Raw genomic sequence first — 21531 nt, 5'->3', positions numbered from 1 at the left:
TCCCACCTGGATGTCACCCACGACTCCCCCAGTGCGATCCCACCTCATTCCCGCCATTCCCACCTGGATGTCACCCATGCCTCCGGTGCTATCCCACCTCATTCCCGCCATTCCCACCTGGACTCCCGGTCCAATCCCACCTCATTCCCGCCATTCCCACCTGGACTCCCGGTGCGATCCCACCTCATTCCCGCCATTCCCACCTGGATGTTGCCCATGACTCCGGTGGATTCCATCCTGCTGGCCACGTTCACCGTGTTGCCCCAGATGTCGTAGTGGGGTTTGCGCGCCCCGATCACCCCGGCCAGCACGGCCCCCTTGTTCATCCCTGCCCGGGAAAAACGGGGAAAAACGCACGGATAACGCCGGGGCCGGCCGGAATTCCCGGAATTCCCGGCGCTCCCCGGACTTGCCGATGCGCAGCATGAAGTTGTTGAAGGACTGGTAGTTGATGTTCATCAGCGTCACCTTCATGGCCAGCGCGAAGTCGGCCAGGTCGGCCAGGTGCTGCCAGCGCTCCCGCTCCGACCGCGGCTCCTTCTGCGCGGAATTCCCGGGAATCGCACCCTTCCCGGCACGGGCGGGGCGGGGGTGGGAGGTGGGAGATGGGGATGGGAGTGGAGATGGGATTTGGGGATGGGAGACGGGGATGGGAGTGGAGATGGGATTTGGGGATGGGATTTGGGGATGGGACATGGAGATAGACACACAGATGGGATTTAGGGATGCAACTTGGGAATGGAGATGTGATATGAGGATGGGATTTGGGGATGGGATATGGAGATGGGATTTGGAGATGGGATGTGGGGATGGGACTTGGGAATGGAGATGGGATATAGGGATGGGACACGGAGATGGGATATGAGGATGGGATTTGGGGATGGAGATGGGACTTGGGGATGGAGATGGGAGATGGGAATGGAGGTGGAGGTGAGACATGGAATATGGAGATGGGATATGGGGATTTGGGGACACAGACACGGGACATGGAGATGGGACACACGGATGGGACATGGCAGTGGGACACGGAGATGGGATTTGGGGATGGGACATGGAGATGGAGATGATGGAGATGGGACAGGGATGTGACATGGAGATGTCATGTGGGGTTGGGAAATGGGGATGGGAGATGGGACATGGGGATGGCACACGGGGATTGGGACACGGACGAAGGGAGTGATCCCACAATCCCAGGGGTGCGCAGGCCGGATCCCGGCTCACCACGGCTCCGAACCCGTTGGCGCCGGCGTCGGGCGTGACCCCGGAGGCGGCCATGTAGGTGCTGCCGATGGTCTTGATCTTGGTGATGCAGCGGAACTGGGGCTCGTCCAGGAGCTGCGCACGGGCAAAAACCGGGATCGCACGGATCCCGGCAGGAACGCCACGGGAATGGCCGGGTGGATCCCAGCAAACCCACCTGGGTATTCCCAATTATTCCTGCTGTGATCCCACCTGGACATTCCCCACGATTCCCAGTCTGATCCCACCAGGGTATTCCCAATTATTCCTGCTGTGATCCCACCTGGACATTCCCCACGATTCCCAGTCTGATCCCACCTGCATGTTCCCAATTATTCCTGCTGTGATTCCACCTGGATATTCTTCATCCCACCTGGATATTCCCATTTCAACGGGATATTCCAATTTTTGCCAGTGTGATCCCACCTGGATATTCCCAGTTATTCCTGGTGTGATTTCACCTGGATATTCCCATGATTCCCTGTGTGATTTCACCTGGGTATTTCCAGTTATTCCCAGTATGATCCCAGCTGGATATTCCCAGTTATTCCTCCTGTGATTCCACCTGGATATTCCCCATCCCACCTGGATATTCCCTGTGATTCCCAGTGTGATCCCACCTGGATATTTACTGCCCATGATTCCTGATATTTCCCACAATTCCAAGTCTGGTTCCCAGTCGATTCCCTGACCCCACCTGGACCTTCCCTGTGATTCCCACCTGGATACTCCCATGATTCCCAGTGTGATCCCACCTGGATATTCCCATTCCCACCTGGATATTCCGCATCCCACCTGGACATTCCCTGTGATTCTGGCTGTGATCCCACCCGGATGTTCCCACCTCAGACAGGAATCCCATTCCTCCTCCCACTCCCGTTCCTGTTGTCAGTCCCGTTCCCACTCCCATTCCCTTTCCCATTCCTGTTTACATTCCCATTCTCCCTTTCCCGTTCCCATTCCTCCTCCCATTCCCATTCCCGTTCCTACTCCCGTTTCCATTCCCATTCCCATTCCCACTCCCATTTCCATTCCCATTCCAATTCCCATTCCCATTCCCATTCCTGCTCCCATTCCCAGTCCCATTCCTGTTGTCACTCCCATTCCCATTCCCCATTCCCATTCCCATTCCCATTCCCATTCCTGCTCCCATTCCCATTCTCATTCCTGCTCCCATTCCCATTCTCATTCCCATTCCCATTTCTGCTCCCATTCCCGCTCCCATTCCCATTCCCATCCCCATTCCCATCCCCATCCCCATCCCCATTCCCATTCCCATTCCCATTCCCATTCCCATTCCCCCTTCCAACACTCGTTCCCGTTCCCATTCCCATTCCCATTCCCATTCCCATTTCTGCTCCCATTCCCGCTCCCATTCCCATTGCCATTCCCCATTCCCATACCCATTCCCCCTTCCAACACTCATTCCCATTCTCATTCCCATTCCCATTCCCATTCCCATTCTCATTCCCTTCCTGTCCCTCTCCCACTATCCCCCTATCCCCGTTATCCCCGTTATCCCCGTTATCCTCGCTATCCCCCCTATCCCTACTACTCCCGCTATCTCCGTTATCCCAGTTATTCCCGTTATCCCAGTTATCCCCGCTATCCCCGCTATCCCCGCTATCCCCGTTATCCCAGTTATTCCCGTTATCCCAGTTATCCCCGCTATCCCCGTTATCCCCATTATCCCAGCTATCCCCGTTATCCCAGCTATCCCAGTTATCCCAGTTATCCCCGTTATCCCCGCTATCCCCGTTATCCCCGTTATCCCCGTTATCCCCGTTATCCCAGCTATCCCAGTTATCCCAGTTATCCCCGCTATCCCCGTTATCCCAGTTATCCCCGCTATCCCCATTATCCCTGTTATCCCCCCTATCCCTGCTATCCCCGCTATCCCCGTTATCCCTGTTATCCCCGTTATCCCCGCTATCCCCGTTATCCCAGTTATTCCCGTTATCCCCGCCGTTCCCGTTATTCCCGTTATCCCCGTTATCCCAGTTATCCCCGTTATCCCCGCTATCCCCATTATCCCCGCTATCCCCGTTATCCCCGCTATCCCCGTTATCCCAGTTATCCCCGTTATCCCAGTTATCCCCGTTATCCCAGTTATTCCCGTTATCCCCGTTATCCCGCCGCTCCGGCTCACGCCGTCGAAGTCGGAGATGATCTCGTTGAGGAAGCGCAGGCACTCGATGCCGCCGTTGTTGATGCTCTCCTCGGTGTAGAAATCGGCAAAGTTGGGCAGCGAGGCGAACATCACCCCGATCTCCTCGTACGACTGGCTGTACAGCTCCTGGGGACAAGGGAATGCCGGGATTCGGGAATGCCGGGAATGCGCCCCGCCCCAGTTGGTTATCGGTTATCGGTTATCAGTTATCAGTTATCAGTTATCGGTTATCGGTTATCAGTTATCAGTTATCGGTTATCAGTTATCGGTTATTTGTTATCAGTTATCAGTTATTGGTTATCGGTTATTGGTTATCGGTCATCGGTTATTTTTTATTGGTTATCAGTTATCGGTTACCAGTTATCAGTTATCAGTTATTGGTTATCAGTTATCGGTTATTGGTTATCAGTTATCGATTATCGGTTATCGGTTATTTGTTATCAGTTATCAGTTATTGGTTATTTGTTATCGGTTGTCGGCTATCGGTTATCAGTTATCGGTTATCAGTTATTGGTTATCGGTCATTGGTTATTTGTTATTGGTTATCAGTTATCGGTTATCAGTTATCGGTTATCAGTTATCGATTATCAGTTATCGGTTATTGGTTATCAGTTATCGGTTATCAGTTATCGGTTATTTGTTATCAGTTATTGGTTATTGGTTATTGGTTATCAGTTATTGGTTATTTGTTATTGGTTATCGGTTATTGGTTATTTGTTATCGGTTATTGGCTATTGGTTATGATTATCGGTTATTGGTTATCGGTCATCGGTTATTTGTTATTGGTTATCAGTTATCGGTTATCGGTTATCAGTTATCGGTTATTGGTTATCGGTTATTGGTTATTGGTTATCAGTTATCGGTTATCAGTTATCGGTTATTGGTTATCAGTTATTGGTTATTGGTTATCGGTTATTCGTTATTGGTTATCAGTTATTGGTTATCGGTTATTAGTTATTGGTTATCGGTTATTGGTTATAGGTTATTGGTTATTGATTATCAGTTATTGGTTATCAGTTATTGATTATTGGTTATCGGTTATTAGGTGTGGAATGTTGGTTTTTAAGATCCGCGGATCCCATCCCAAAGAATTCCCGGGATTCTGGGATCCAGGACACTCAGGATCCATCCCGAGGGATTTTTATGGAATTCGGGGATGGAAAAGGGAAGGGAGACCCTTCCTGGAGTCCCGAATTCCCAGTGAAACCCCTGGATCCTGAAATTCCTTCCTGGAATTCCGGCCTGGAAATGCGGGAATATGGTGCAGAAATGTAGGAATACAGCCCGGAAATGCAGGAATATGGCCGGGAAACATGGGAATACGTCACGGAAATGCTGGAATACGGCCTGAAAATGCTGGAATACGACCCAGAAAAGCGGGAATACCACCCAGAAATGCGGGAATATGAGCCGAAAACATGGGAATACGGCCCGGAAAAGTGGGAATACAGCCCGGAAATGCAGGAATATGGCTGGGAAATGCAGGAATACTGCCCGGAAATCCAGGAATACCACCCAGAAATGAGGGAATGCAAGCAGGAAACACAAGAATACGGCCCAGAAATGTGGAAATATGGCCCTGAAATGCAGGAATACAGCCTGGAAACGCGGGATACAGGCTGGAAACATGGGAATACAAGCCAGAAATGCAGGAATACGGCCTGAAAAAGTGGGAATACTGCCCAGAAATCCAGGAATACCACCCAGAAATGAGGGAATGAGAGCAGAAACACGAAAATACAGCCTGGAAAAGCGGGAATACGGCCCGGAAAAGCGGGAATACTGCCCAGAAATCCAGGAATACCACCCAGAGATGAGGGAATGAGAGCAGGAAACACGAAAATACGGCCTGGAAAAGCGGGAATACGGCCCGGAAAAGCGGGAATATGGCCCGGGAATCCAGGAATACCACACAGAAATGAGGGAATACAAGCAGGAAACGCGGGAATACGGCCCAGAAAAGCGGGAATACGGCCCGGAAAAGCGGGAATACTGCCCGGAAATCCAGGAATACCACCCAGAAATGAGGGAATGCGAGCAGGAAACACAAGAATACAGCCCAGAAATGTGGAAATATGGCCCTGAAATGCAGGAATACAGCCTGGAAACGCGGGAATGCAAGCCAGAAACACGGGAATCCGGGCCGGAAAAGCGGGAATCCGGCCGGAAAAGCGGGAATACGGGCCGGAAAAGCGGGAATCCGGCCGGAAAAGCGGGAATACGGACCTCGTCGCGCTTCTTGGAGCCCAGGAAGTGCCGGGCCACGTGCTCGGGCAGCATGTTGGCCACCAGCGCCTCGTTCCAGCGGCGCATCTCGGAGACGCGCTCCTTCTGCTCGTGCACGTCGATCTTCCACAGGAACAGCGTCCGCGCCAGCTTCTCCACCTGGGAATGGGAATGGGATTTGGGAATGGGAATGGGGGAATGGGGGAATGGGGTGAGGGCCAGCTTCTCCACCTGGGAATGGGAATGGGAATGGGAATGTAGGGAAAGGGTCAGGGCCAGCTTCTCCACCTGGGAATGGGGATCGGGAATGGGATTTGGGAATGTAGGGAAAGGGTCAGGGACAGCTTCTCGACCTGGGAATGGGAATCGGGAATGGGATTTGGGAATGTAGGGAAAGGGTCAGGGACAGCTTCTCCACCTGGGAATGGGGGAATTGGGAATGGGAATGGGGGAATGGAATGGGGGAACAGCGTCCGCGCCAGCTTCTCCACCTGGGAATGGGAATCGAGGAATGGGAATGGGAATGTAGGGAAAGGGTCAGGGACAGCTTCTCCACCTGGGAATGGGAATGGGAATTGGGAATGTGGGAATTGGGAATGGGGGAATGGGGGAATGGGGGAATGGGGGAACGGGGTCAGGGCCAGCTTCTCCACCTGGGAACCGGGATTGGGAATTGGGAATGGGGGAATGTAGGGAAAGGGTCAGATTCTCCACCTGGGAACCGGGATTGGGAATGGGATTTGGGAATGTAGGGAAAGAGTCAGGGACAGCTTCTCCACCTGGGAACGTGGGAATTGGGAATTGGGAATGGGGGAATGGGGGAATGGGGTCAGGGCCAGCTGCTCCACCTGGGAACAGGGATCAGGATTTGGGAATGTGGGGAAAGGGTCAGGGCCATCTTCTCCACCTGGGAACGTGGGAATTGGGAATGTGGGAATGGAGTTCGGGAATGTGGAAACAGGGTCCTGAGCAGCTTCTCCACCTGGGAATGCGGGAATTGGGAATGGGGGAACGGGGTTTGGGAATGTCGGAAAATTATCCTGGCCAGATTCTCCACCTTGGAATGGGGTTTGGGGATATGGGAATGGGGTTTGGGAATGGGATCCTGAAGAATTTCTCCACCTGGGAAAGTGGGAATGGGGTTTGGGAATGAGGGAATGGGGTTTTGGAATGTGGGAATGTAGGAAAAGGGTCCGGGTCAGCTTCTCCATGTGGGAATGCAGGAACTGGGAATGCAGGAATGCAGGAACTTGGGAATGGGGTTTGGGAACATGGGAATGTGGGAACAGCATTTGCGCCAGTGTGTGACTGGGGTCTCCACCAGGGAATGTGGGAAAAGGGTTTGGGAATGTGGGAAAAGGGTTTGGGAATGTGTGAATGGGGTTTGGGAATGTGGAAACGTGAGAAGGGGGTTTGTGAATGTGGGAATGTGGGAACAGGATTTGGGAATGTGGGAACTGGGTTTGGGATTGTGGGAATGGAGTTTAGGAATGTGGGAATGGGGTTTGGGAATTATGGGAATTTCCAGTTCTGGGATGGGAGAGTTGGGAGGAAAGGTTTGGGAGAAGGGGATGGGATGGGATGGGATGGGATGGGATGGGATGGGATGGGATGGGATGGGATGGGATGGGATGGGATGGGATGGGATGGGATGGGAAAATGGGAAAATGGGAAAATGGGAAAATGGGAAAATGGGATTGGGATCCATGGGATGGGATCATGGGATGAGGGTGTTCCTGGAATTGGTGGGGGCTGGAAAACCCTTCAGGGGTTTCTTCTGTGGGTACTACGGCTGGGCCTGAGAGAAATCCCAGGATCCTGAAACTTCCAAGGAATCAGGGAAGGGAATTTGGGAAAGGATTTAGGGAATTTGGGAATGGATTTAGGGAATTTGGAATGGGATTTAGGGAGCAAAGATGAGGAAAAAGGAGAAAAGGCAGGAAAAGGGAGGAAAGAGCAGGAAAAACGAATAAAAAAGGGGAAAGGGAGGAAAAGGGAGGGAAGGAAAGGAAAGGAGGGAAGGAGAGAGAAGAGAGGAGGAAAAGGAAAGAAAAGGGGAAGGAAAGGGCTGGAAAAGGAAGAAGGAGAAGGAAAAGGGAGGAAAGAGAAGGAAAATGGAGTGAAGGTGGAGGAAAAGGGAGGAAGAAGATGGAAAAGGGAGGAAGAAAATGGAAAAGGGAGGGAAGGAGATGGAAAAGGGATGAAAAAGAAGGAAGAGGGAGGGAAGGAGAAGGAAAAGGGCAGAAGAGGGAGGAAAAGGAAGGAAGAAGACGGAAAAGGGAGGAAGAAGAAGGAAATGGAAGAAAGGAGGAAAATGGAAGGAAGGAGAAGGAAAAAAAAAGAATGAAGAAGGAAAAGGGAGGAAGGAGGAGGAAGAGGAGGGAGGAGGAGGAAGGAGGAAGAGGAGGGACCTTGGCAGCCACTCACGTGCCGGGAGAAGTAGTAGAAGCTGAGCATCACCACGAAGATCATGGCGGTCACCGAGTACTTGGAGGGCACCAGCACCGACCTGCGGCACGTCCTGGGGCTGTCCCCATTGTCCCTGTCCCCTGCCCTGTCCCCTCCCCTGTCCCCTCCCTGTCCGCTCTGCCCGTGTCCCCTTGTCCCCTCCCCTGTCCCCTCTCCCCATGCCCTCTCCCTGTGTACCATCTCCCTCTGTCCCCTGTCCCCACCCAGTGTCCCCCTGTCCCCTCCCCGTGTCCCCAGTGTCCCCAGACTGTCCCTGTCACCCGGGGAAAGACAGCGGCCAGCGAGCAGAGCGTGACCAGGACTGTCCCCAATGTCCCCAGTGTCCCCACAGTGTCCCCAGTTTCCCCAATGTCCCCAGTGTGTCTCCATGGTGTTCCCAATGTCCCCAATGTCCCCAGTCTCCCCAGTGTCCCCAATGTCCCCATAGTGTCCCCAATGTCCCCAGTGTCTCAAATGCCCCCAGTGTCCCAGTGTCCCCAGTTTCCACAATGTCCCCAGTGTCCCCAATGTCCCCAGTGTCCCCAATGTTCCCGGTGTCCCCACAGTTTCCCCAACGACCCCACTGTCCCAAATGTCCCCAATGTCCCCAATGTCCCCAGTGCCCCCAGTGTCCCCAATGTCCCCAGTGTCTCCAGTGTCTCAAATGTCCCCAGCGTCCCCAGTGTCCCCAGCGTCCCCAAAGTCCCCAATGTCCCCAAAGTCCCCAATGTCCCCAGTGTCCCCAGTGTCCCCAGTGCCCCAATGTTCCCCAGTGTCCCCAGTGTCCCCAGTGTCCCCAGTGTCCCCAAAGTCCCCAATGTCCCCAATGTCCCCAAAGTCCCCCCAGTGTCCCCAATGTCCCCAGTGCCCCCAGTGCCCCAGTGTCCCCGTGTCCCTTACGAGCCGTGCTGGCCGCGCCGCCGGTCGTACTGGTCCAGGATGGGCTCCCAGGCGGAGAAGTTGAGGGCGCCGGTGGCCGCGGTGATGAGCACCATGAGGGTCAGCTTGACCATGTGGCTCACCTGGACCAGCATCACGGTGGCCACCAGGGCCAGCAGGGCGATGTACCCGTAGTACTTGGGCTGGTCAGCGCAGCCCCGCGGCGGCCCCGTGGTCACGTTGGCCACCGGCCAGCGGGCGCGGCGGCAGCCGAGCTGGGGACACGGGGAGGGGTCACCGCGGGGTCACGGTGGCCACCGTGGCCACCAGGGTGATGGAGCTGCCATATCTGGGCTGCTCCTCTCAGTCATGACCCTGTGGTGACCCTGCTGTGGTGGCTCCGATGTCCCATTGGCCACCAGCCCATGGTCCCCATGGTAGCCGAGCTGGGGACACGAGGGTCGGGTCAGCACGGGGACACGGTGGCCACAGTGGCCACCAAGGTGATGGAGCTGCCATATCTGAGCTGCTCCTCGCAGCCACCACATGGTGGCCCTGACGGCCCATTGGCCACCATGGCATGATCCCCATGGCAGCCCAGCTGGGGCCATGGGGACACCGTGGCCACTGTGGCCACCAGGCTGATGGCGCTGCCATATCTGGGCTGCTTCTCTCAGCCATGACCCTGTGGTGACCCTGCTGTGGTGGCCCCGATGTCCCACTGGCCACCAGCCCATGGTCCCCATGGTAGCCAAGCTGGGGACACAAGGATGGGGTCACCATGGGGACATGGTGGCCACCGTGGCCACCAGGGTGATATAACCGTAATATTTGGGCTGCTCCTGGCAGCCACCACCTGGTGGCCCCATTGTCACATTGGCCACAACACCATGGTCCCCATGGTAGCCAAGCTGTGGACATGGTGGCCACCAGGGCCATGACTCTGTGGTAACCCTGCTGTGGTGGCCCCGATGTCCCATTGGCCACCACCCCATTGTCCCCATGGTCGCCCAGCTGGGGACACGGGGCCGGGCCGGCAGCGGGGCTGCCGTGGCCGCCGGGCGCTCACCATGTCCAGGACGCCGGCGGCGGTGACGATGGCGATGGCCGCCATGGCCCAGCCGTTGCGAGCCCAGCGCGTGCGGTCGATCCAGGTGGAGAAGGCCACCAGGCGCCGGGGGAAGGCCTGGGGGACAGGGGACAGCGCGGCGTCACCGCGGGGACGCCGTGGCCAGCACGGCCTCGAGGGGTGGCCGGGATGTCCCCAAAGTGTCCCCAAGGTGACTGGGATTGACCCCATGGTGTCCCCAAAGCATCCCCATGGTGTGCCCACGGTGTCCCCAGTGTCCCCAATGCCCCCAATGTCCCCAATGTCCCCCCAGTGCCCCCCAGTGCTCCCCAGTGTCCCCAATTTCCCCAGTGCCCCCAGTTTCCACAATGCCCCCAATGTCCCCACTGTCCCCACTATCCCAATGTGTCCCCAGTGTCCCCAATGCTCCCAGTGTCCCCAGTGTCCCCAGTGTCCCCAGTGTCCCCAATGCCCCCAGTGTCCTCAGTGTCCCCAATGTCCCCAATGCCCCCAGTGTCCCCAGTGTCCTCAGTGTCCCCAGTGTCCCCAGTGTCCCCAGTGTCCCCAGTGTCCTCAGTGTCCCCAGTGTCCCCAATGCCCCCAGTGTCCCCAATGCCCCCAGTGTCCCCAGTGTCCCCAGTGCCCCCAGTGTTCTCAGTGTCCCCAATGTCCCCAATGCCCCAATGTCCCCAATGACCCCAGTGTCCCCAGTGTTCTCAATGTCCCCAATGCCCCAATGTCCCCAATGACCCCAGTGTCCCCAGTGTTCTCAATGTCCCCAATGCCCCAATGTCCCCAATGCCCCAGTGTCCCCAGTGTTCTCAGTGTCCCCAATGTCCCCAATGCCCCAGTGCCCCCAGTGTCCCCAGTGTCCCCTGTCCCCGTGTCACCCGGGGGAACACGGCAGCCAGCGAGCAGAGCGTCAGCAGCACCAGCAGCACCTCGCCCACCGCGAACGTCACGTAGTTGGTCACCAGCCTGCAGGGACAGGGCGTCCTCAGAAACATTAATTGAATTAAATTAAATTAAATAACATTAAATTAAATAACATTAAATTTAATTAGTTAAAATAAATTAAATAACATTATATTAAATTAAATTACATTGAATTAAAATAAATTAAATTACACTACATTAATTTAAATTAAATTGAATTAAATTAAATAACATATTAAATTAAATTACATTGAATTAAATTAAATTAAATTACACTACATTAATTTAAATTAAATTAAATTATATTAAATTAATTAAATTAAATTGAATTAAATTAAATAACAATACTTAAATTAAATTAAATTAAATTAAATAACATTAAGTTAAATAACATTAAATTAAATTAATTAAAACAAATTAAATTAAATAACATATTAAATTAAATTACATTGAATTAAATTAAATTACATTACATTATATTAATTTAAATTAAATTATATTATAATAAATTAATTAAATTAAATTGAATTAAATTAAATTAAATAACAATAAATTAAATTAAATTAAATTACATTGAATTAAATTAAATTAAATTACATTATATTAATTTAAATTAAATTATATTATAATAAATTAATTAAATTAAATTGAATTAAATTAAATTAAATAACAATAAATTAAATTAAATTAAATTACATTGAATTAAATTAAATTAAATTACATTACATTAATTTAAATTAAATTATATTGTAATAAATTAATTAAATTAAATTGAATTAAATTAAATTAAATAACAATAAATTAAATTAAATTAAATTACATTGAATTAAATTAAATTTAATTACATTATATTAATTTAAATTAAATTTTATTATAATAAATTAATTAAATTAAATTGAATTAAATTAAATTAAATAACAATACATTAAATTAAATTAAATTAAATTAATTAAATTAAATTGAATTAAATTAAATTAAATAACAACACATTAAATTAAATTAAATTAAATTAAATTAAATTAAATTAAATTAAATTAAATTAAATTAAATTGATTTAAGAAGAAGTGACGGGGGGGGGGGAAAAAGCAAATTCTAAAAGAATTAAAAATTAAAAGGAAGGAGTTTAGGATAGAGGGGAGTTTGGGGATTTTGGGAAGAATTTATTGTAGGAACTTATCCTCAGAATTTATTCTAATTCCAGGACTTATCTTAAGAACTTATTCGAATTCAAAGCCTTATTCTAAGAATTTATCCTAATAACTTATCCTAATTCTAGGATTTATCCTAAGAACTTACCCTAAGAACTTATCCTAGGAAGTTATTCCGAGAACTTAATCAAATTCTGGGACTTATCCTAAGAACTGATCCTAAGGACTTATTCTAATTCTAGGATCTATTGTAAGAACTTATCCTAACAATTTATCTTAGTTCTAGGACTTATCCTAAAAACAACTTTTCCTAAGAACTTATTCAAAGAACTTATCCTAATTCTAGGACTTATCCTAAGAACTTACCCAAAGAAACTATTCCAATTCTAGGACTTATCCTAAGAAGTTATTCTAAACACTTTCTCTAATTCTAGGACTTATCCTAAGAACTTATCCTAAGAACTTATCCCTGAAACTTATTCTAAGAACTTATTTTAATTCTAGGACATTTTGTAAGAACTTATCCTAACAATTTATCCTAATTCTAGGCCTTATCCTAAGAACACATCCTAAGAACTTAATCTAATTCTAGGACTTACTCTAAGAATTTATTATAATTCTAGGACTTATCCTAAGAACTTATTCCAAGAATTCACCCTAAGAACTTATTCTAAGAACTTATTCTAATTCTAGGACTTATCCTAAGAACTTTTCTAAGAACTTATCCTAAGAACCCATCCTAGGAACTTACTCCAAGAACTGATTCTAGCTCTAGGATTTATCCTAAGAACTTATCCTAAGAACTTGCCCAAAGAAATGATTCTAATTCTAGGACTTATTGTAAGAACTTATCCTAACAATTTATCCTAATTCTAGGACTTATCCTAAGAATGCATCCTAAGAATTCATTCTAATTCTAGGACTTACTCTAAGAATTTATTATAATTCTAGGACTTATCCTAAGAACTTATTCCAAGAATTCACCCTAAGAACTTATTCTAAGAACTTATTCTCATTCTAGGACTTATCCTAAGAACTTTTCTAAGAACTTATCCTAATTCAAGAACTTATCCTAAGAACTTTTCCTAAGAACTTACCCAAAGAAACGATTCTAATTCTAGGACTTATTGTAAGAACTCATCCTATCAATTTATCCTAATTCTAGGACTTATCCTAAGAACTCATCCTAAGAACTCATTCTAATTCTAGGACTTACTCTAAGAATTTATTATAATTCTAGGACTTACCCTAAGAAGTTATCCTAAGAAGTTATCCTAAGAACTTTTCCTAAGAGCTTATTCCAATTCTAGGACTTACTCTAAGAACTTACCCTAAGAACTTAATCTAAGAAGTCATTCTAAGAATTTATCCTAATTCCAGGATTTATTTTAAGAACTTACCCTCCGAATGAGCTCTCCTCTGATGAACAAATGGGTTCTGTCTCGTTTTTGGACACTCTGCCTTCACTTTCCCGACAATCCCACCCCCACAAACCCCCGGGGAATCCACCCCGGTGCCACCCCGGCTGTCCCCGCGTGTCCCCGCGTGTCCCCAGCGCACCAGGGGTCGATGACCGCCTGCAGCAGCGCCGTGAAGAGCAGCACCACGCAGGAGCAGCTGAAGGCGGCGCCGCTCTGCTTCTCCTTCTCCACCGAGTAGCGCGTCTCCATCTCGGGGTCGGTGAAGCGCAGCGACAGCCGGAACGTGCTCTTGCCCTTCAGCCTGGCGGGGTTGGGGGGCCGGGATCAGCGGGAATTCCGGCCGGGAATTCCCTCGGGGGGGCGGGGGCACTCACGCCTGGATGGACTCGCGCTCCAGCAGCGCCTCGTTGAGCAGCTTGTGCAGCTCCTGCTCGTTCTGCGCCGCGCCCGCCACCCGCTCCGCCAGGTCCCGCAGCCGCAGCCGCCGCCGCGGGTTGGGGAAGGACGGGTTGGGGGCCTGGGGACATTGGGGACGTTGGGGACACCGCCGTGGGGACACCGCGGTGGGGGCGCTGGCGGGGTGCTGGTACCTCTCCGTCGTCGTCCTCCAGCTCCGGGCAGGGCTCGGGGAGCTCCGGGCTGAGGCTCCCGTTGTGGGACGGGGCCGGAGGGGGGGACACGCCGTGGGACGAGGTGAGGGACAGCTTCTGCAGGGGACAGGGACACGGGGGGTGGCGCTGGGGGCGCTGGGGACGCTGCTGGAACTGGGGACACCCAAGGTGAGGATGTCCCACCACAGAGACGGTCACTGTGCCCCCGTGGTGTGGGGATTGACACTGGTGGTGTCGCAGTGGTGGCAAAGGTGGCAGTGGTGGCAGTGGGTTGGTGGCAGTGGTGGAAGTGATGGCAGTGGCAGTGGTGGCAGTGGTGACAGTGGTGGCACTGGTGGCAGTGGTGGCAGTGGCAGTAGCAGCAGTGGCAGTGGTCACAGTGATGGCAGTGATGGCAGTGAGTGGTGGCAGTGGTGGCAGTGGTGGCAGTGGTGGCAGTGGCAGCAGTGGCAGTGATGGCAGTGATGGCAGTGAGTGGTGGCAGTGGTGGCAGTGGCAGTGGTCACAGTGCTGGCAGTGGTGGCAGTGGGTGGTTTCAGTGGCAGTGGTGGCAGTGGGTGGTTTCAGTGGCAGTGGTGGCAGTGATGGCAGTGGTGGCAGTGGCAGTGATGGCAGTGGTGGCAGTGGCAGTGATGGCAGTGGTGGCAGTGGCAGTGGTGGCAGTGGTGGCAGTGAGTGGTGGCAGTGGTGGCAGTGGCAGTGGTGGCAGTGGCAGTGGTGGCAGTGGTGGCAGTGGCAGTGGTGGCACTGGTGGCACCCAGCACGGTGTGGGGTGAGGTTGGTGACGGGTTCTCTGGTGGGGCACGGTCACCTTGGGTGCCCCCAGTGCCACCATTGCCACCAATGTCCCCAGTGCCATCATTGCCACCAGTGTCACTCACCACACCATGGCGACACAGTGACCGTGTCTAGTGGGACATGGTCACCATGGGTTTCCCCGTGTCCCCAGCAATGTCCCCGTGTCCCCAGCACTGTCCCCATGTCCCCAGCAGTGTCCCCATACCCCCAGTGATGTCCCCAGCACTGTCCCCGTGTCCTGGCTCTGTCCCTGTGTCCCCAGCACTGTCCCCGTGTCCCCATGTCCCCAGCAGTGTCCCCATACCCCCAGTGATGTCCCCAGCCGTGTCCCCATGTCCCCATGTCCCCCGCGCGGGCCCCAGCACTGTCCCCGTGTCCCCAGGTCCCCGTGTCCCCAGCGCTGTCCCCATGTCCCCATGTCTCCACCAGTGTCCCCGTGTCCCCAGCTATGTCCCCATGTCCCCAGCGCTGTCCCCATGTCCCCAGCACTGTCCCCATGTCCCCAGCGCTGTCCCCGTGTCCCCAGCGCTGTCCCCATGTCCCCATGTCTCCACCAGTGTCCCCATGTCCCCAGCTCTGTCCCCGTGTCCCCAGCACTGTCCCCGTGTCCCCAGCACATATCCCCGTGTCCCCATGTCCCCGTGTCCCCGTGTCCCCAGCACTGTCCCCAGCCGTGTCCCCGTGTCCCCGTGTCCCCGTGTCCCCGTGTCCCCGTGTCCCCATGTCCCCAGCACTGTCCCCATGTCCCCGGCCATGTCCCCATGTCCCCAGCCATGTCCCCGTGTCCCCGTGTCCCCGTGTCCCCAGCCGTGTCCCCGTGTCCCCAGCCGTGTCCCCGTGTCCCCACGTCCCTCACCACGCCGTTGACGCCGTGCCGCAGCGGCTGCTTGGGGACCACCACCAGGTAGGTGACGATGCCCTTGTCCCTCAGGTAGTCGCAGCGCGAGCCGCCCTCGCCCGGCTCCACCTCGAACTCGCCCTTCAGGCAGTCCACGGTGCTCTGCGAGATGTGCACCCGCCTGCGCGGCCACCACGGTCACCACCTGGGCCACCACGGTCACCACTGGGGCCACCGGGGTCACCAAGGTCACCACCAGGGTCACTGGGGCCACCAAGGTCACCACCTGGGCCACCACGGTCACCACGGCCACCACTGGGGTCACCAGGGCCATCTGAGTGTCCACCAGGGCCACCGGGGTCACCAGGGCCACCGGGGTCACCACAGCCACTACTGGGGCTGCCGGGGTCACCACAGGGTCACTGGATTCATTGGGGCCACTGCGGCCACCACCGGGGCCACGGGGGTTACCGGGGTCACTGGGGCCACTGTGGCCACCACTGGGGTCACTGAGGTCACTGAGGCCACTGGGGTCATCGTGGTCACCACCTGGGCCACAACCTGGGCCACCGTGGCCACCTGGGCCACCACCGGGGCCACCGGGGTCACTGAGGTCACTGGGGTCACCACGGCTACCACCTGGCCCACCAGCTGGGCCACCGTGGCCACTGTGGCCGCCACCTCGGCCACCGGGGTCACTGGGGTCACTGAGGCCACCAGGGTCACCTGGGTCACCACCTGGTTCACCAGGGTCACTGGGGCTGCCGTGGCCACCACTGGGGTCACTGGGGTCACTGGGGCCATCATGGCCACCACCTGGGCCACCACTTGGGCCACCACTTGGGCCACCACTGGGGCCACCATGGCCACCACCTGGGCCACCAGAGTCATTGGGGCCACCGTGGCTAACCAGGCCACCACCTGGGCCATCGGGGCCACCATGGCCACCTGGGCCACCGGGGTCACTGGGGCCACCTGGGCCACCACCTGGGCCACCACGGTGGCCACGCACTGACCCGGGGATGCCGCCCGCCTCCATCTTGTTGGCCACGGTGACGTCGGTGGACCAGACGTCGAACTGCCAGCGCTTCTGCCCCAGCACGCCGCCCAGCACGGCGCCGCTGTGCACGCCCACGCGCATGTCCACGGCCGTGCGGGTCTGCTCCCGGACGGAGCTGTGCCGGGAAAAAACCGGGAATGGGATTGGGAATGGGAATGGGGAATGTCCACGGCCGTGCGGGTCTGCTCCCGCACCGAGCTGGGGGAAAAACGGGAATGGGAATGGGATTGGGATTGGGAATGGGGAATGGGAATGGGGAATGTCCACGGCCGTGCGGGTCTGCTCCCGGATGGAGCTGAGGGGAAAAACGGGAATGGGAATGGGAATGGGAATGGGAATGGGGAAGGGGGAATGTCCATGGCCGTGCGGGTCTGCTCCCGGACCGAGCTGAGGGAAAAACGGGAATGGGAAGTGGGAATGGGAATGGGAACTGGGAATGGGAACTGGGAATGGGAATGGGAACTGGGAATGGGAAAGGGGAATGTCCACGGCCGTGCGGGTCTGCTCCCGGACCGAGCTGTGCCGGGAAAAAACCGGGAAAAAAAACGGGAATGGGAATGGGATTGGGACTGGGAATGGGGAATGTCCACGGCCGTGCGGGTCTGCTCCCGGACGGAGCTGAGGGAAAAACGGGAATGGGATTGGGAATGGGGAATGGGAATGGGAAAGGGGAATGTCCACGGCCGTGCGGGTCTGCTCCCGGACGGAGCTGAGGGGAAAAACGGGAATGGGAATGGGAATGGGAATGGGAATGGGAATGGGGAATGGGGAATGTCCACGGCCGTGCGGGTCTGCTCCCGCACCGAGCTGAGGGGAAAAACGGGAATGGGAATGGGAATGGGAATGGGAATGGGAATGGGAATGGGGAATGGGGAATGTCCACGGCCGTGCGGGTCTGCTCCCGCACCGAGCTGAGGGGAAAAACGGGAATGGGAATGGGAATGGGAATGGGAATGGGAATGGGAATGGGAATGGGGAATGGGGAATGTCCACGGCCGTGCGGGTCTGCTCCCGGATGGAGCTGAGGGAAAAACGGGAATGGGAATGGGAATGGGAATGGGAATGGGGAAAGGGGAATGTCCACGGCCGTGCGGGTCTGCTCCCGCACCGAGCTGTGCCAGGAAAACGGGAATGGGAATGGGAACGGGAATGGGAATGGGAATGGGAAAGGGGATGGGGAATGGGGAATGTCCACGGCCGTGCGGGTCTGCTCTCGGACGGAGCTGTGCCAAAAAACGGGAATGGGATGTCGATTGGGATTAGGAATGGGGAATGGGAATGGGGAATGTCCACGGCTGTGTGGGTCTGCTCCCAGACCGAGCTGAGGGGGAAAAAAATGGGAATGGGAATGGGAATGGGAATGGGAATGGGAATGGGAATGGGAATGGGATTGGGATTGGGAATGGGGATTGGGAATGGGATTGGGAATAGGAATGGGATTGGGAATGTCCACAGCCATGCAGGTCTGCTCCCAGACGGAGCTGTGCCAAAAAACGGGAATGGGACTGGGATCGGGAATGGGAATGTCTGGGAGGGATTGCCCGCAGGGAATGCTGAGCCCCCATGGGGAACCGGGACAATCCACAGGGAATGCGGCCGCTCTCCGGCCTCAGCACAGCCCGGCCTCCATCGGCAGCAACCATCCCCCATTATCCCATCCCATCCCATCCCATCACATCCCACATCCCATCCCATCCCATCCCATCCCATCCCATCCCATCCCATCCCATCCCATCCCATTCCCATTCTCCTTCCCTTCCCCTTTCTCATTCCCATCCTGACTCTCAATCCCATCCACACCCCCATTCTGTTCCCATTATTCCCATTATTTCCATTCCCATTCCCATCTCATTCTTCCCACTCTTCCCATTCTTCCCATTATTCCTATGATTCCCATTCCCATTATTCCCATTATTCCCATTATTCCCATCATTCCTATTCCCATCATTCCCATTCCCACCATCCCCACCATTCCCACCATTCCCATCATTTCCCCATAATTCCCATTATTCCCATTATTCCCATAATTCCCATTCCCATTAATTCCATTCCCATTGCCACCATTCACACCATTCCAGTAATTTCCATCATTCCCATTATTCCCATCATCCCCACCATTCCCATCATTCCCATTATTCCCATTATTTCCATCATTCACATCATTCTTATTATTCCCATTATTCCCATTATTCCCATTATCCCCTTCCCCACCATTCCTGCCATCCCTACCATCCCCACCATTCCTGTCATTCCCATAATTCCCACAATTCCTCTCATTCCCATCATTCCTCTCATTCCCATCATTCCCACCATTCCCACCATCCCCGCCATTCCCACATTCCCACCATTCCCACATTCCCACCATCCCCACCATTCCCATCATCCCCACCATTCCCACCATTCCCACCATCCCCACCATTCCCACCATTCCCACCATTCCCACATTCCCACCATTCCCACCATTCCCACCATCCCCACCATTCCCACCATTCCCACCATTCCCACATTCCCACCATTCCCACCATTCCCACATTCCCACCATCCCCACCATCCCCACATTCCCACCATCCCCACCATCCCCACATTCCCACATTCCCACCATCCCCACCATTCCCACCATCCCCACCATTCCCATCATCCCCACCATTCCCACCATCCCCGCCATTCCCGTCATTCCCATCATCTCCACCATTCTCATTATTCCCATTATTTCCATTATTCCCATTATTCCCATTATTCCCATTCCCACCATTCCCGCCATCCCTACCATCCCCACCATTCCCGCCATTCCCACCATTCCCACCATTCCCATCATTCCCACCATTCCCATCATTCCCACCATTCCCGTCATTCCCATTATTCCCATTATTTCCATCATTCCCATTCTCATTATTTCCATTCCCACCGCCACCATTCCCACCATTCTCACCATTTCCACCATTCCAGTAATTTCCATCATTCCCATTATTCCCATCATCCCCACCATTCCCATCATTCCCATTCTTCCCATTATTTTCATTATTCCCATAATTCCCATTATTCCCATTATTTCCATTATTCCCATTCCCGCTATCCCTACCATCCCCACCATTCCTGTCATTCCCATCATCCCTACCATTCCCATCATTCCCACCATTCCCGTCATTCCCATTATTCCCATTATTTCTGTTATTCCCATTATTCCCATCATTCCCATTCCCATTATTTCCATTCCCATTGCCACCATCCCCACCATCCCCACCATCCCCACCATCCCCACCATTCCCACATTCCCACCATTCCCACATTCCCACCATTCCCACCATCCCCACCATTCCCACATTCCCACTATCCCCACCATTCCCACATTCCCACCATCCCCACCATTCCCACCATTCCCACATTCCCACCATTCCCACCATCCCCACATTCCCACCATCCCCACTATCCCCACCATTCCCACATTCCCACCATCCCCACCATTCCCACCATTCCCACATTCCCACCATTCCCACATTCCCACCATTCCCACATTCCCGCCATTCCCACCATTCCCGCCATTCCCACATCCCCACCATTCCCACCATCCCCACCATTCCCACCATCCCCACCATCCCCACCATTCCCACCATTCCCACATTCCCACCATTCCCACATTCCCACCATTCCCACCATTCCCACCATCCCCACCATCCCCACCATTCCCACCATTCCCACCATTCCCACCATTCCCACATTCCCACCATTCCCACCATTCCCGCCATTCCCGCCCTTCCCGCCCTCCCTTACGCGATGGCCTCCACCATGGCCAGCCCCATCCGGATGGAGCAGGCCGCGTGGTCCTCCCGGAATTCCGGCAGCCCGCAGATGCAGTAGTAGCAATCCCCCAGGATCTTGATCCGCAGCTGGTGGTGTTTCTGGGAACGACGCCGGAATTCCGCCGGACAAATCCCGCCCAATTCCCGGCGCAAATTTTCCACCCCCCCAAAACCATCTGGGCGCCTCCACCGTCCATCACCCTTCCAACTTCCTCACCACCACCCACCCCGGATTTTTTTGGGAATTTTAGGAATTTTTTTTATGAGTTTTTGGGGAATTTTTTTGGAATTTTTTTGGAATTTTTTTGGAATTTTTTTGGAATTTTTTTGGAATTTTTTTTTAATTTTTTTTTGGATTTTTTTTGGAATTTTTGGGGGAATTTTTTTGGAATTTTTTTTGGAATTTTTTGGAACTTTTTTGGAATTTTTTTTGGCATTTTTTTGGAATTTTTTTGGAATTTTTTTGGAATTTTTGGGGAATCTTTTTGGAATTTTTTTGGGAATTTTTTTGGAATTTTTTGGGGAATTTTTGGGGAATTTTTTTTTTTAATTTTTTCAGAATTTTTTTTGGAATTTTTTTTTTTTTTTTTTTTTGAATTTTTTTTTGATTTTTTTTGGAATTTTTTTGGAACTTTTTTGGAATTCTTTTGGGATTTTTTTTGGAATTTTTTTTTAATTTTTGGGGAATTTTTTTAGAATTTTTGGGGAATTTTTTTGGAATTTTTTTGGATTTTTTTTGGGAATTTTTTTGGAATTTTTTTGGAAATTTTTTGGAATTTTTTTGGAATTCTTTTGGGATTTTTTTGGGGGATTTTTTTTGGAATTTTTTTTAATTTTTGGGGAATTTTAAAAAAATTTTTTTGGAATTTTTGGGGGAATTTTTTTGGAATT

The 21531-nt window shown here is 52.4% G+C and overlaps 1 protein-coding gene across 1 annotated transcript in view; it reads right to left on the bottom strand.

Annotated features, from left to right (window-relative positions):
• The window catches only part of ADCY3 (adenylate cyclase 3), a 39174-nt gene that overhangs the window by 514 nt on the left and 17129 nt on the right, over positions 1 to 21531 (bottom strand). The window contains exons 5-19 of the mRNA XM_056488874.1: positions 20612 to 20739; positions 16800 to 16958; positions 15802 to 15964; positions 14127 to 14243; positions 13911 to 14053; positions 13676 to 13837; positions 10922 to 11009; positions 10032 to 10148; positions 8984 to 9237; positions 8063 to 8144; positions 5636 to 5794; positions 3389 to 3535; positions 1222 to 1335; positions 414 to 540; positions 204 to 328 (exon numbers count right to left, since the gene is read on the bottom strand). Of these exons, the coding sequence (XP_056344849.1) occupies positions 204 to 328; positions 414 to 540; positions 1222 to 1335; positions 3389 to 3535; positions 5636 to 5794; positions 8063 to 8144; positions 8984 to 9237; positions 10032 to 10148; positions 10922 to 11009; positions 13676 to 13837; positions 13911 to 14053; positions 14127 to 14243; positions 15802 to 15964; positions 16800 to 16958; positions 20612 to 20739 (2085 nt within the window). The remainder of the gene's footprint in view (positions 1 to 203; positions 329 to 413; positions 541 to 1221; positions 1336 to 3388; positions 3536 to 5635; positions 5795 to 8062; positions 8145 to 8983; positions 9238 to 10031; positions 10149 to 10921; positions 11010 to 13675; positions 13838 to 13910; positions 14054 to 14126; positions 14244 to 15801; positions 15965 to 16799; positions 16959 to 20611; positions 20740 to 21531) is intronic.

This window comes from Oenanthe melanoleuca, chromosome 3 (assembly GCF_029582105.1).
Source record: "Oenanthe melanoleuca isolate GR-GAL-2019-014 chromosome 3, OMel1.0, whole genome shotgun sequence".
Classification (NCBI taxonomy): domain Eukaryota; kingdom Metazoa; phylum Chordata; class Aves; order Passeriformes; family Muscicapidae; genus Oenanthe; species Oenanthe melanoleuca.
This window is presented reverse-complemented; position numbering and strand designations above follow the sequence as displayed.